The sequence below is a fragment of the Stegostoma tigrinum genome, chromosome 33, assembly GCF_030684315.1.
Source record: "Stegostoma tigrinum isolate sSteTig4 chromosome 33, sSteTig4.hap1, whole genome shotgun sequence".
Taxonomy (NCBI): domain Eukaryota; kingdom Metazoa; phylum Chordata; class Chondrichthyes; order Orectolobiformes; family Stegostomatidae; genus Stegostoma; species Stegostoma tigrinum.
The window spans coordinates 28,501,246-28,517,289 of NC_081386.1; the positions used below are offsets into that span (position 1 = coordinate 28,501,246).

At 44.1% G+C, this 16,044-nt stretch overlaps 1 protein-coding gene across 1 annotated transcript in view; it reads left to right on the forward strand.

Annotated features, from left to right (window-relative positions):
- Positions 1–10,280, forward strand: part of LOC125467172 (A-kinase anchor protein 13-like) — a 335,592-nt gene extending 325,312 nt beyond the window's left edge. Inside the window, exons 37-39 of the mRNA XM_048562633.2 lie at positions 339–812; positions 3,613–3,946; positions 5,422–10,280. Coding sequence (XP_048418590.2) covers positions 339–812; positions 3,613–3,946; positions 5,422–5,525 — 912 coding nt within the window. The 3' untranslated portion in view covers positions 5,526–10,280. The remainder of the gene's footprint in view (positions 1–338; positions 813–3,612; positions 3,947–5,421) is intronic.
- Positions 10,281–16,044: the final 5,764 nt, after the last annotated feature.

Here is a 16,044-nt window from a genome sequence, read left to right on the forward strand (position 1 = left end):
TGTCTCTGGAGTTATGAGTCAGCAGTGCTATAACCCCTGGGGCACTGTGCCTGGCAAGCTACTCAGTTTTTCCAAACTAGGAACAGCAAATGGACGAAAACTGTGTAATGGCTGGATTTGAAATGATTCCTGTGAAACACAGCTTAGGCCCAACTGGGGCAGTATTTCCTCCAAAATTCACCAAACGTGCGTGATTGTTGTTACATATTTTACCCCCTCCCATTCTCAAAGGGCGATTTTGTTGGCCGTGGTGCTCCAGCTCTGCAGGCCACAACCCCTTCAGACAGTTTCTGATGTTTGCTGCCTTTAATAATCACTTTGCCTTTGGCCCTCAACAGGCAGTCGTGGTGCAACAAGATTCCTTCGTTGAGGACCAGAAGCAAGCGTCGAGTGAGAGGAGTGAGCGCCTAACACGGTCATCCTTACGGCCCAGCTCCCTGATTGAGCAGGAGAAGCAGCGAAGTTTGGAGAAACACCGTCAGGAGCTGGCCAACCTGAAGCGGCAGCAGGCACAGCACCTGGAGGAGAAGAAGAAATGGGAACGGGAGTGGGAGATGAGGGAAAAGGATCTGACTGAGCGGGAGTCCAAGGTGTCGCAGCACGATGCTGAGACAGCACGGTTACAGAAGGAAATGGAGAAGCAGAGAGAGGAGCTCCAGCTGAGGAAGGAGGAGTATCAGCAGGACCTGGAGAGACTGAGGGCTGCGCAGAAGCAGCTCGACAAGGAGAAAGAGCAGCTGAAGAGGATGGAAGAGCTGATCACTCATCAAAGACAGAGCCGCCTGACGCACTCGGACTCCCTCAGTTCACAGGTACAAGCTTCACTCAGTAATGCTATCTGAGAAACATTGGACAGACAGTCTCCTGAACCATGATACGTGAGAGGGGACATGTAATATCCAATCCACTGTCTCTTCCCCTTGTTGGGTGTGTGGAGCTCAGTGGCTCAGGTTTTGAATCCCACTCCAGTGCTTTTTGGCCATGGCAGGGCGCATTCATGATGTGGTTTAAACACATTGATCGCTGCCCTGTTAATCCTTTCAGCTGGTTCCCACTGCACCAGTGAGGGAAAGGTGTGTGTGAAGATCCAAACAAACAATTCTGTCTTTGAGAATTTCCAGTTATGTAAAAAGATTCCAAATCGACATAATTTGGTACAACACACACATCGGTCTGCTGCATTTAGCCTGAGTTCATTTCACTTGGGCAAACATTGGCAAAGGTCAAGCTTCATGGACTATAATAAGATGTGACAGTGTCTGCTGGAATTGAAGGAGCTAGCAGACTGGTAATCCCAGCACTACCCAACATGTTTTACATTCAGCAGCTAGTTGCTGGCATCCTCACGCTGAGACCTTATCCTGTTACGGGGCCGGTTACCATAGATGTAGCAATGGCAGTCAGCTGTAGTCCATTCACTGCCATCTTCAATTCACTTATTTCTACAATCACATATCAGCAAAACTGAAGCTACCAAGAACTCTTCCTCTTTAGACCGTAGAAGCAGACCATTCAGCTCAATAGATTTAAGCTGATGTTAATGACTCACAAATCTCCTCCACACTCTTTCATCTCACTGCATCAACATGTCCTTCTGTTCCTTTATTCTTAATTTGCATCCAGCTGCCCCATAAATGTAGTTGTGCTCATCCCCTCAACCAGCCCTATTGGCTGCAAGTTCCACATTCTGATTAATCACAACAGTTTGTGTGATTGGTCCATTTCTACTCGCCCACCCACTACTCACTTAGGTGGACCCAAAGGCCCAGGAGCTACCTGACCCTGACCTCAATATGATTCTAAATCCATAATAGAAGATCACATTCTTCTGCCTCTCTGTAATCTTATTCGTTTCCACTCTAACTGACTCCCAGTAAAACCGTTATCCAAGTTTTCACTATTATCAAATTCCAATTCATCAGTGTGCTCCCCATCTTTATGCCCATATCTCCATCTTGCCCAAGCCATCGACTGATGTAAAACCCCACTTCGGTCCCACACAAAGTTCTCCTTACTCATGCCTCCAACCCGTCCTTCCATGGTCTGGCCCCTTGGCACATCTGCCAGCCCTATTTCCCTCCTCATGTCAATTGTGCTCTGATTCCTGTTTTCATTGCTTTACTGTGGCTGAGAGCAGCAGTCATTAGCAAAAGTAATTCACTGAGGTTGTTTGCGTCTTATGATCCCTGTGTAGGAAAAATAGCTCCTCAAAGCATCCAGTTTAATATTGCGCAAGATATTTGTGTGAAACTGTTAATCCATTTCCAGATAACTTCCACCACTACCACCAGTCCTGCACCCTGTTACTCCGTGACCCAAATCACATACTAGGCTCGCAAGAGCATAATTTCAACAATGATGTTGCATTTCCTTTTTAAATGCAAACATGAAACCTTTACATATTGACCACTAACCTTTGATGAAATTCTGGTATGATCCGAGACATTTCGAAGAGGAAAACTAAAGCGTCAAAATATTTTTGGCCCCCCACCCTCCCCTTACTAAGGACCTATCCACTTGAGCCTTAAAGCATTCAAACACTCTACTTTCACCACCTTTTGGGGGAAAAGAATTCCAAAGACCCACTACCTTCTCTGAGGAAAGAAAGTGTTCCCATTGCTATTTTAAACCTAATTCTAGATTCTCTACAGGAAACACCCACTCCACATCTACCCGATCCATATCTCTCAGGATCTTATGATTCAGTCAAGTCACCTCTCATTCTCTACTCCAGTGAGGTACGCAAAGCCTGTCCAGCCTTTCCTCTTTAGACCGCTGACCCATTCCAGATAATAGCCCAGTAAACCTTTGCATTATATCCTTCCTTTAAGGTGACCAGGACTGTACATCGTAATCTAAATAAGATCTCCCTAGTGTCCTGTATCACTGAAGTGTAACCTCTCTCCTTTGTGTTCAATTCTGTTCACAATGAATGCCAGCATTCCACTAAGTTTCATAATTACTTGCTGTACTGCATTGATTAACATGGCTGACAGGGTAGGCACAGACTCTCCAGAGGCTCTCCTCCTAGTGGAGAGCTCAGAACAAGGGAACATAACATGAAAGTTAAGGGGAGGTGGTTTGGGGATGTACAAAGCATTTCATAAATTTGAAACTCGCCCAAATAAATGGTGGGGGGGCTGGTTTTGGGAAACCAAAGGGTTAATTGAAACATTAAATCAGATATTGATGCATTTTTATTAGATTGGGGAATTGAGGGTTATGGAGTCAAACTAGGTAAATGGAATTAAGATCCTGATTAACCGCGATCTAATTGAATTATTGAACAGACTCAAGGGGTTTGCATGGCATCCTTCTCTTTCTTTATTCCTGAGGAACAGCCTATACAGTTGAGAAGAGAATCAGATCTTTTCAAGCCTACAGACACTTGCTGTATGACCTGAGATGGAGAAAAGACATGAGGATGAGGCAAGTAGCCGGGAAAAAGGATGTCCAGTGATCTGGGCAATGTACATTTTTCTGGCCAGTGTCCAGTTCCCAGGCCAAAGGGTTATCACCTTCAACCACGAATAGCAAAATCTTAGGCAGGGCAGAGATGTTGTCCTCACTTCAAGTTCTGTAATTTTTAACTTTCTCGTTCCCCTATCCTAGTCTTCAGATCGAGAAGTTGTGACACCATTTGGCACTTTGACCGAGGGAACCCCAAGTTCAACGAAGCCCTCTAGCTGTAATTCAGTAAACCAGGAACATTCGGACATGCACCTTACGAAGAGGGATGTGGAGACTTCTCCCAGCCCGAATTGGAAAGACTCCGCACAAAGCAATTCCAAGAACCTCACGAGTCAACCGTGGAACACCACAAACTCCACCAGCAATCCCCTCCCACCACGGTTGCTCAAGCTCGCAAAACCAAAGGAGAAGAAGTCCAAACACCGTAAGGGCAAAGGTCACCGCTCTGGGAACTTGCCACCCGAGTACAATCCAGGTGTGTTATGGCCAACATTTGGAGTTAATCTGTGGTAGGGTGTTAGGTTCACTGTTATGAGGCTGGCTCTTGGTTTAGCACTTGATGTGTTGAGGGTCAAGGACACTTATTGTTTCAAACGTTTGAGTCAGCTAGTCCTAGCTGGAGTGGTCTTCGGCTCTTGGGCCTCACCCCCCATCTTTCATCAGATTTGGGGATTGAGAAGGCTGTTGCCAGCACAGTACACGAGTTACCAATTTTCAGGATTATCTGGGGAGCCTCAGAGGCAGCGTACAGGAAAAAGCTTGTACTTACTTCCCCGTTTATGTGCCTCAGCTCATACCGTTTAGTAAGAGTCAGTACTTTTTGACTAGAGGGGGAAAGGTTGCTGAAGGTGCTACATTGATGCAATTCCCTACATTGAAACAATTGTATAGAATTTTGGTTGGGTGCTCCTGGAATGTTGTGTCCAGTTCTGGTTCCCATACCTGGGTATATTTGCCATAGACCAGAGTGCAGTGGAGGTTCACTAGATTAATTTCTGGGATATCAGGATAGACTCATGAAGTATGATTGTGAAGAGGAAGAATAAGAGATTATGTCATTGAAAAGTACAGCATTCCCTGCAGGGCTCGATGGGGGTGATGCAGGAAGGACATTTCTCCTGGTTGTAGAGGTGCAGAGAGTGGGGTGCATAAAGGGATGTCAATATGCAGATTCAGGGGGCAAACCTCAGAAAAAGGACCATGCAATTTAGGACTGAAATGAAGATGTGTATCTTCAACTCAGTGGGTGGCAAATGTTTGGAATTCTTTAGCCCTGAGGTCTTGGATACTCTCTTTGATCTCTGTCATGAACATACTCAACGGATTGCTAAATGTTAGAGATATCAAGAGATATGGCATAGCATGGGGGAAAAATAGTGCTGAGAGAAATCAGCCATGGTCAAAATGGATTATGGAGCAAAATCAATGGCCTATTCTTAATTGTTCTTATGTTTCTTTCTATCTCGGTGTTCTTTACCTTCATGTGCACGTGGGCCATACATGAATGACGTGTACACACATATGTCCTGTATAAATTGAGCAGCACGGTGGCTCAGTGGTTAGCACTGTTGCCTCACAGCGCTGGGAGCCCGGGTTCGATTCCACCCTCGGGTGACTGTGTGGAGTTTACACATTCTCCCCGTGTTGGTGTGGGTTTCCTCTGGGTGCTCCAGTTTCCTCTCTCAGCTCAAAGATGTGCAAGTTACGTGGATTGGCCATGCTAAATGTGGAGTTAAGGGTGGGCTCAGTCTGGGTGGGATGCTCTTTGGAGGGTTGGTGCAGACTAGATGGGCTGAATGGCCCCTTTCTTGAGGGGACCCTTCACAGTGGGGATCCTATGATTCTGTATATACATATTAAAAATACGTTGTATGAGTAAATTATATAGATTTAAAAATCAGTTATTATAAACGGAGTACATGTATTTCTTTCTGTTCTGTATTTTCACAGATGTCCTACCAACAGCAGATGGCTCAGCACTGAATAAAACAGCACCAGATAAAAAGCACCCTGCAGCTGAACTTCTGGGCAATGAAGAGGTTTTCTACTGCTGAGCTTTCCTGCTTTACAGACTGTGTGGAGACATGGGGCTGGTAGATGGGGAGGGACAGGACTGGGACAGCCCTCAGTCGTGTGGCTGTCTACGAGATGTGATATCCACACTGCCTTGCCCATTGCTCTCTGATGGTGGTATGGATTTGGACTGCATGCTGAAATAATAAAAGTAGATATATATTTAGTTGGTACATCAATCTCTCTCTCTCTGTATAACAAAACAAATAATGGAGAAATGGTGTCCGGGGACAATGCAGAGAAAAATCTGGCTAAAGCTCACCTTTGCCAAGAGCTTGTTGACTGCAATTGTAAATTGATGCACATTAAATCAGAGAAGAAAAACAAAAGTTCAATAGTTTTTGAAGCATTACAGCCTTCTAAAGCATTGTGTTGTCACTTGTGTCGAGCGCTGTTCTGGTAAGGGAGCTTGAGGCAAATTTTTAATGTAGCTTCTTCCCTCAACTACCACTAACTGGTGACTGCTGTGTTGTCACCAGAACCTCAGTTCCCGGGCACCACCTTCCAGTACAAGTTGTTTTGGGAGCATCAGCCTCTGGAATTGAAGCAGCGAATGGATGATTCTATTTTGCACCGTTCCAACCCTGTACGAGTATTTGAATCAAAACACTTTTCTCCAGAGCCAGTCTCAGTGCTCTGCTCCCCTCCTGTATTGATGCTGGCCTTGGCCGTTGACTTTGAGTTTGTTGGTTGGTTGGTGACAAGTGGATTTTTTTAAACGTACCCCTCCAAAACTATTCTTCCAGTGACTACGCAAACCACTGACTGAAATGAGAAAGAATATGAGGATTTCAGGGCAAGAGAGATTAATTTGCCAGCTAGCTGATTCACTTCAACTTTCTGCGCCATAAATCTACATTTTGTAAATACAATTGCAGTGAAGTGCAATGGTTTTTAATTTGTGCATTTCTCCCATTTGAGGGAGAGAAAGGTTCATCCCTGAGATTTTCTTTTCCTTCAAACCTGTTAATATTTAAATCTTGAGGGGTTAAAAATTGTCAAATATCGGTGTAAAATTAAATCCTGAATGTAAAATGTTTTTAAAAACAAGAACTGTAAAACTACGAAGGTGGAATTATGCACGATGGTTTATACTTGATTTTGTTTTCTATTGCTTTAAGTTCCATTCTACTAGAGTGTTAATTGGATATTGTAATTGTTTTTATTTCGATCATCTCATAATTTTAAAAATCAATAATGTCGTCTTTTGGCTGGCCTTCATATGTGTTGATAAGGAGACACAGTTTGGCGCAGTGTATCGGGCACTAAACTTTCACCTGGAACCTAGGTTCAGTTTCATGCCTGGACTGAAACGGGCTCCAAGATATTTGGGTCAGCAGAGAAGCCTCTGATGTGGAATGAGTTTGGACAGCACTAGTCCAGTCCACACCACACAACAATCTGTAATTTGGCACTAACTTTGAAATCTCACGCACAAGGTGGGGTGGGGCAATGGGGAGGGTGGGGTGGGGTCACAGGCGCAGTAGGGAGAAAACGGAGAGACATCGCACTGGGGTTTTACAGGGGTACTTCGGATGTAAATCAAAGCAAACCTTGCTCTCACTTGAATGTTCACACCAGTTTCTCAAAGTGGGACAGTGTTCCACTCCGTTAACTTCACTCACTCACTGAGCACAGATTCACCCATTGTCACTGAACACCGACAGTTTTCTGATACACCTCATCAAGGGACACTGGGCAGTTTCCTCCAAACCCATTGGCTTGTTGGTGCTAACATTTCGAGGGAGTCCATGCGTCTACAGGGATCGAGGCTGTCCCTTTTGGTTTAGTCAGAGGGATATTTTGCCATGTTCAACGAGAGAGGGACCACAAAAATGATCCCATTTACCTTTTACTCATAACACCTCCAACTTACTACAAGGTCCCATTACAGTAAAGAAGGGAAGAGCGCAGCTGAAACAGGGACAGGATGAGGTGGAGAGGAGTCACTGAGCAGTAACTGTTGGTACCTCAGATGACTTTTGACTTGTGGAGGAGTTAGGAATTGATGGTCCATTTTCCTGTTAGGAATGTAGAAACAGGGTGGTGGCCACTCAGCCCATCGAACCTGGGCTGCTGGGGTGGAACATGGATGCTCTGTATCTCAACTCCACTTGATTCCTTAACCCTTAATGTACCATTGCCTCACAAAGTCATTGTCTTGAAATTGAGGCCCACTCCAAATGAGACAAGGTCAGCTTGAAAGGCAGCATCATCTCCTGATTGTGGCTTGTTGCTGTGTAGCACTTTAAAGGAACCAAACTTGTTGTTTTTGTTTGAAAAACCTGTACACTGTTGTCAGCTTTCTTACTGCTTTAATCAGAAGACAATCACAATTCCATGGCCTGTGCTGTATATTGTGGATTCCAAATGCACATGTCAGGGAAAGAAACAGCATTGAGTTTTAATGTAAGATGCTATTTCCATTATGTTTTGGACTTCCTCCTGCCCAAGAGAAAGGGGCTGCATTTTACCAAAGGCAGAATCCAAATCCACGGAGAATACAACCACTGCACGTGGCTTTACAAGCTTCTACCATATCCTGTGGTCCAGACTTGATTTTACTATCTTATGAGCTGCTATTAATTTTGTAAATTTTCTTTTCGTATGGGGTTCCCCTTCAGGTTTTTGCAATAGCTGTGGTAATTGGTGTTTATTTTAAGCAGGGCAATGTGCATTGATACATTTTTGAGGCTGTCCATACATTACCAATGGCATTACAAGCCCAACTTTACCAGAAATGTCGAGAATGAAGGTTTCTCTCGGGAAATCCATTGACAGCGAGCCTTTGTGGGCTCTGTGTGCACCCGGCTATAAAAAAAAAGACCAAAATTATTTGAATGTGGTATTTCTGATCACTTTCAGGACAGTGTAATGTCTTTTGGTGGGACCCAGGTTTCATGGCCCTTGAATATCTCGTCACCTAAGTGACCATTTCTTCCTCATACATATCAGGGTTTAGATTGTGGACCTCTGACCATGATGGGTATCGTGCCCAATTCAACCTTGGCTTGATCAGAGATTCAAGTGTGGGCATACCCTGTACTGTTCACTGCAAGTGTCACTGAGGCACAGCAAGTGGTCTTCCTCCCACCTCACCTCCTTCCATTACCAACCTGCGACCGTTGTAAAGTCTCTACCGCGGTCACACCTCTGACCACCAATACAGAGAACTATTTAGAATCTTTTTGAGAACAAATGCACTCCTCATGGTACGAGAGGAGCTCAACATGGCATAACAAAGATGACTGTCCTGCCTGGAACTGTATGGGCTGTTAAGCTCCCAAGAGCTTTGGAAAAGTGGGTTACCCCAACGAAATTGGGTAGTGTTTCTTACCTTGGAGGAGAAGTAACAAAACTACTCAAGTCCCTGGTTAATTTTCTAATGGGTGTGAGGATGGGAATCGGTGCTAGTCAATCCCACAAGATTTAAGTGTTTTTTAAGAGTTGCATGCGACTTGTGTTCTGTTGTAACAGTCATAAATCCGAGGGGTTTAGTTTGTCTGTCGGCAGTCAGGAGTACAGTGTCGACCATTATGTCCACATTTAAATCTGAAACTGGAAATACCCATGTTTGAATATAGTATTCAAAAAGAGTGGGATTTGTTTACTCGGTAAGATTTTCTATTAATAAGCAGGTACCCATAGATATAATTACATCCATCTTCTCTAAAGGCAGACACATCTCATCTTACCCTCTTCCCACTTATATCCTATCTGTATTCATTCAACAATGCATCTGACTGTTGAAATGGGATAGACAGAATATATTACAGAGAGCGCACAGAGGAATTTAACCCTAAATGTGGCTATTTTAAAATTATTTTTAATTTTTAAAGCACATGAGATTTTATTTAAGCTTTGAAAACATTACATTTTGGAATTTTACATCCTTCGAGATCATTTGTTGAGTTAATTTTTACTGAGTGTTGAATGCAGCTCTCTGTAATACCGTAAGCTTTGGAGATACACGCCAACCTCCAGCTTCCTCTCAATCCCATCCATAACCTTGGACCATCACCCAGTTCCTAAAGGGCTAATAAACACTGAGAAGACATGAAAGGTGGGCAAGATTTTAATTTAGTCAGAAATTATTCATTTATAGAGTTGACATTAGGCTCATTGCGTTCCTAGAAAAAGTGACATTCCATGTAAACCCAAGAATAACGGGAATGCTGTCTACCCGATGGGTTTCAAACTTCTAGATCTTTCCTAAGCCAGCAGGCACCAACCTTGCTGACAAAGACACAGAATCGCCAACCACTCACCCAGTGCTAGTTAAACTGGGTTCTGCACTTACAGCAGCCCCCTCCAATCCCAAACGACCGTGCCCAGTTTCTCCACGCCATATCAAGTTGCTTGTTACAGACCCGTCTGCCTTGTACTGAAAACATTTATGCACTAACTGAATTGTGGACGTGCTCAGGATGTCTCTCAAGCATTTTATATACCTCTCTGCTTTCGAAAAAATATTCCTGAGGATAAAAAAAATCTACTTGCACCAAGGTACACCTTGTATTTTTCTTGATTCTGTGTACAAAAAAAAATTATAAGGATGAAAACCTAATTATTTTATGAATGATGTAATTAATGTATAAAAGTAAAAACTGTAAACATAGTTACATTTCAGTAACTTTGCTGTGATCGTAAGTAGCTTTTTGTAATTAAACTTTTATTTATCATTTTCCCCTTATAGATTATCAGCCAATGTAAATTTCTTTCCCCAACAATAAACATTTACACCATAAGTTTATTTCAAGGCGTTTGTGCTTTTTATGCCTTTTCACTCACTCACTCAGTGACGAGGATCAATATTTAACAGCAGATGGCAGCAATGAGCTGCATCCATTCCTCGGGAAGGGACAGATTGTTTTGTTTACAATATCATAATAATGCTGTCCTTTATTTAAAGAGTAAAAGATACCAAAACAAGAGGCAAATTGACTAAAACTTTACACCAACTCGTATTAGGGAGACATTTGTTTGGTTTTCTTTGCAGGATGAATGTATCGATTCCCAATTTATCAATTCCTCCATGGGCTGCCCCACCTGACCACTGGACTCGCTTCCATCCCATCTTTCAGTCGGCCAGAGCAGCTATTGATGAGAAGATCCAACATCACCTCCAGTGTGTTAGCACAGCCTTCAGCCGCCTGATGAAAAGGGTGTTCAACATGAAGATTCAATACCAACTCACGGTTTACAGAGCCATGGTGTGTTCCACTCTCCTATATACCTCTGAGACATGGACTGTCTATAGCAGACACCTCAAGGTGCTGGAACAGTACCACCAATGCTACCTGTGCAAGGTCCTGCAAATTCCCAAAGGAACACAGACACACCAACGCCAGCATTTTCGACCAGGCCAACATCCCCAGCATCGAGACCCTGACCTCCCTTAATTGGCTACGATTGGCTGAGTATGTCGTCCGCTTCACCAACACGAGAGTCTCCCCGAGCAGGTGCTGTATTCCCAGTGCCAGCTGGACAGAGGAAGTCCTTCAGTGATACCGTCGAGGCCTCACTGGGGAAGCGCAGTGGTCCCACTGACACCTGGGAATCACTGGCTCTCAAGACTGTCCAAGGTGGAGGAGGAGCATCCGAGAGGGTGTCGAGTATCTTAAGACTTGCTGTTGGGGAGAAGCGGAAGCCGGGTGAAAGAAGCGCACTGCCACACCAATGCCCACCCACCCATCCCTGTGACCACCTTCTGCCCAAAGTGTAACAGAGCCTGCAGTATCCGCATCAGTCTGTACAGGCACCTACAGACTCACCCTGAGAGTGGAAGAGAGTCATCGTCGTCAGTGAGGGACACCGACGATGATAATACTTACAAAATTGTGTTCCAAACATCTTCCAGCCTTAACAAAATCCTCCAGAAGGAAATTGTGTGTTAACAGCACCTCATCATTTGGTGGGATAAGAGACTTTGGAGAAGTAAAGAAAAGGCACGCATTCGCATAGAGCTCTTCATTATCTCTGAACGGGCCATGGCAAGTTGTAACACTTGTGAAGGGGGAGTCCCTGTTTCAATTGTAAGGAGCATAGCAACTGATTTTGCATGGCAAGCCCCCGTGAACAGCACAGTGATGATGATCTGATCTGTTCTGCCACTAGAGCAATCCAATTCAGACCCTGGGCTGTTCGGAGAACATGCCACAATAGTTCCTTCGACACCCCCTTAAGAGGGATTTAAAATCCTATCCACAATCTGGAGACTTTGACAATGCTGTGGTCTTTCGGGTTGCATCCAAGTATCAGACGCGTTTTAGTTCTATGAAAGTTCTTTTGCTTCTTTATTACCCCTCACTCACTTCCCCAACCATGTAGAATGTGTATGGCTCTGCCTGACCCTTCTGTGAAGTAGATGTATTCAAAGAAAGTGCAAGAGGACCATTTCGGTTGGTGACTTAGGCTCGGGCCAAGCACCATTTCTTTCAAGGATAGGGCCATGTTTTGCTGATGTTTCCTGCAGTTAAATAGCCAGTCAGCACCGTCCAGGCTCAAATAGTCGTGCGTTTAACTGAGAGCTGGGTGCTTCGGTGTCACTCCATCCTGAAAGGTGATGGGACTGCGTTTTTACAGCACTGAAACTCTTCACATTCAGTAAGTAACTCTCTAGTGTGGGATTGATCAGCAAGATCCCAGGCTCATGTCCCTGCCTGCACCGAGCTTTGTTTGGGCTATTCCCATTGGCTCCTGTTCCTGGGTTAAGTGGGAGGAGTGAGGAAGGAATTAAGAGAAGGTAATTGGACAGGATATGGTCATTCAGCCCACAGTTTCTATTCCTGCCTGCTTCCAATGACACAGATGTTGGAGAAGAAAGAGATCTACTGTGGCTGTGGTACCTCATCTGATGGAATAGTCTGTCAGTCAGCTCTGTGCATGAAGAATGGCCACTTTGGCAGTGTAACAGGACAGCTGGAATGGTACTATACCACATGTGCCACACTCAATGCAGGCCAGAAATCAGGGCAGGAGTTATTGGCAAGTGATTAATCCTCTGTGTGTCTCTATCTATTTTCTGCTGATGATTCTTGCTTAGTCACCAGTGTTTACTGAAAGTCACAAACAGCAGAAGCTTGGATTGCTGATGGTTCAGTAACTAATCTCCCCATTGATTGTTACCAAGGATAATTATCAGGGAGAATGAAAAAGCTCACATGGCTGGTTAATTATTGGACGCAGAGCACCCGCTGCAACAATAGGAGAGTTTGCAAACTGTTTGTGCTGAGAGTTTCACAGAAAGACAAGAATAATACAAGTCAACAAAAACAGTGCCTGGTAATCCTTTTGTTTCAAACCCGGCCTTTTTTTATGTGGGTGGGCTTTTAATAACCTTCTGTTGGAGAAATTTCCAACCTGGACATTATTCAAAGCATTGCCCAGTCTAGCTTTGTGACAATCCCAGGTCCAAGTGCTCATGATCAGTCATTTCCAAAGAACTGCTTTTAGTCTCTAAGTCCCCTCAGCTTTAAGGAATGGGTAGACTTCGGCCGCTGTCACTCCTGATCCACTAAGTCTTTGCTAGAGTCACGTACTATTATGGCACTAACAGTCTACTTGATCCATCAAGCTCACACCAGATCTCTGGAAAACCGTCCTTTCCCTTCCGACACCATCCATATAATTCTGCAAATTTATTTCCTCTCAATTGCTCATCTAATTTTCCTTTGAACTGATTGATCCTCTCTGCTTCCACTACTCTCTCAGGCAGTGAGTTCATTACGACTGACCATGTAAAAATATAATCCTTCCTCTCGTGACCCCAACAATCTTACACAAAAACCTAACTGCCTTGTTTAGTCCCTGCAACATCAGTTAATCACTATCGCTTTCCTTTAAACTAAACTGCAGGCACTGGAAATCAGAAACAAAAACAGAAATTGCTGAAGTAGCTCAGCAAATCCAACTGTGCAAAACTCCCTCTGCACTGGCCCCGTGTCAATTTACTGCTCCCTCAGAACTACACTCTGACAATGCAGTATTCCTTCAGAATTACAATCCTACAGAACTGCATTCCCTCAGTACTGACTCTCTGACAGTGCAGAATTCCCACAGTACTGACCCTCTGAAAGTGTCCTCTCTCTCAGTACTGACTCTCTGACAGTGCAGAATTCCCACAGTACTGACCCTCTGAAAGTGTCCTCTCTCTCAGTACTGACTCTCTGACAGTGCAGAATTCCCACAGTACTGACCCTCTGAAAGTGTCCTCTCTCTCAGTACTGACTCTCTGACAATGCAGAATTCCCACAGTACTGACCCTCTGAAAGTGTCCTCTCCCTCAGTACTGACTGTCTGACAGTGCAGAATTCCCACAGTACTGACCCTCTGAAAGTGTCCTCTCTCTCAGTACTGACTCTCAGACAGTGCAGAATTCCCACAGTACTGACCCTCTGAAAGTGTCCTCTCTCTCAGTACTGACTCTCTGACAGCACAGCATTCCCTGGGTGCTGAATGTGTCTTTACTGAGGATTAAACTGCAAATCTCTAGATGTAAACAGGTAAATCTATATTTAGTTGAGTGTGGTTTGACTAAGATATAATCTGCACCGAGATGTGAAGAATAACTAGCATACCACGGACATAAAGGTAATGTAATATCGGACCGGTGCTAACATGTTAAAGCAAGGCTTTGTGCCTCTGAATGATACAACCATTCTGTAAATTATTTTTCATTCCTTCAAGGTCTAATGCTGCATCACCAAAGAACCCCAAAAGTTCACCCAGACCTGTTGATAACTTCAGAATTCTAAATAGAGAAACTCAGGTGATGAATAAGACAAGTTATCTTGCACTTCTCTACATTAAATTCCACCTGCTCCTGTCTGTCCGTATAGAGTGCAGCATTGGACAGACAGCAGTTGGAGTGTGCCACAGCCACAGTACTTTCTCTATCTCTTGCGAGTAATAGTCAATATATCTAACGTAATGACTATACAATTACTTTTATTTCTTTATTCATTAACAGGATGGGGGTGCCACTGGCTAGGCAGCATTTATTGCTACTGCAATATTTATTGCCCAGAGTCAACCACATTGCTGTGGATCTGAAATCACATGTAGGCCAGACCAGGTAAGGATGACAGTTTCCTTTCCTATAGGACATTAGTGAACCAGATGGGTTTTTCCTGACAATCAACAATGGATTCACAGCCATCATTAGATTCTTAATTCCAGATATTTTATTGAATTCAAATTCCAACATTTGCTGTGGCAGGATTCGAACCTGGGTCCCCAGAGCATTGTCTGGATCTCTAGATTAACGGCCCAGTGATAACACCACTAGACCATCACCTCCCCAAGATGTAATAGTGCTGAGATGTAATAAACTGTATCTTGTTATCTCAGACAACAGCTCTTTCTGCTGATATTTATTTGTGGTCCATCCTCCACCAAAGACTACTGCACAACTGCAGACTGAGTGGATATGATGGCCCAGTTGTACTTTCACTGGACTATCGATCCAGAGGCTCAGGTAATGTGGGGGACCAGGGTTCAAATTCTGTCATTGCAGATGGTCGAATTTGAATTCAATTTCTTTTAAAAATCTGGAATTAAGAGTCTAATGGTGACCAGGAATCAATTCTTGGGGGGAAAGCCCCATCTGATTTGCTAATGCCCTTCTGGCCTACATGTGACTCCAGCCCCACAGCAATGTGGTTGACTCTTAACAGTTAGAAACGAGCAATTAATGCTGGTCCAGCCAACGATGCTCACGTCCTGTGAATAAATAAAAAAATGTCACTTGTTAGAATAACATTGGAAGGAGGGTTGGTGTCTTCTGCCCCATTTGTTCACCCCTCCCACCTCACTGACCAATCCCCACACTGCCTACCTGAACTCACCTATCACTATCCCACCTACCTTCCCCAGTCTCACCCTTCCTTTCTCTATTTATTTCAGACCCCCCTTCCCCTCCCCATTTCTGTTGGCCAGACCAGGTCAGTGAGACAGTTTCCTTCCCTAAAGGACATCAACAGGTGGGTTTTTCCTGACAATCAACAATGGATTCACAGTCGTCATTAGACCCAAAACGTCAGCTTTCCTGCTCCTCTGATGCTCCCTGGCCTGCTGTGCTCCTCCAGTTCCACACTATGTTATCTCAGACTCCAGCACCTGCAGTTCTTACTATCTCGCAGGGTGTCTTCAGCTGTGTCATTCACAGGATGGTAGCTGCACTCTATCTAAACACTGTCTAAGCAAAGGTATGATAGTGAATGCTGTCCGTCCAAGGATCATTATCCTACTAGTTGAACAACTGTCTCTTCTATAGTCAGGACTTTCCTCAAGACAAAATCAAGTTATAGCAAAGGGTTTTGCAAGCCACAGATACAAACCTATAGGTGTAACAAAGAGCCTTGCTTTGTGCTGTTTATACTAGTTCTTCTAATTAACTTTAAGTACACTTTATTGGCATAGATTCTGTTGGCCAAGCTCCCAACCTGAATTGTGCTAACTTTTCATTTATGCTTCTGAAGTCCTGTCAAGATTGGTAAG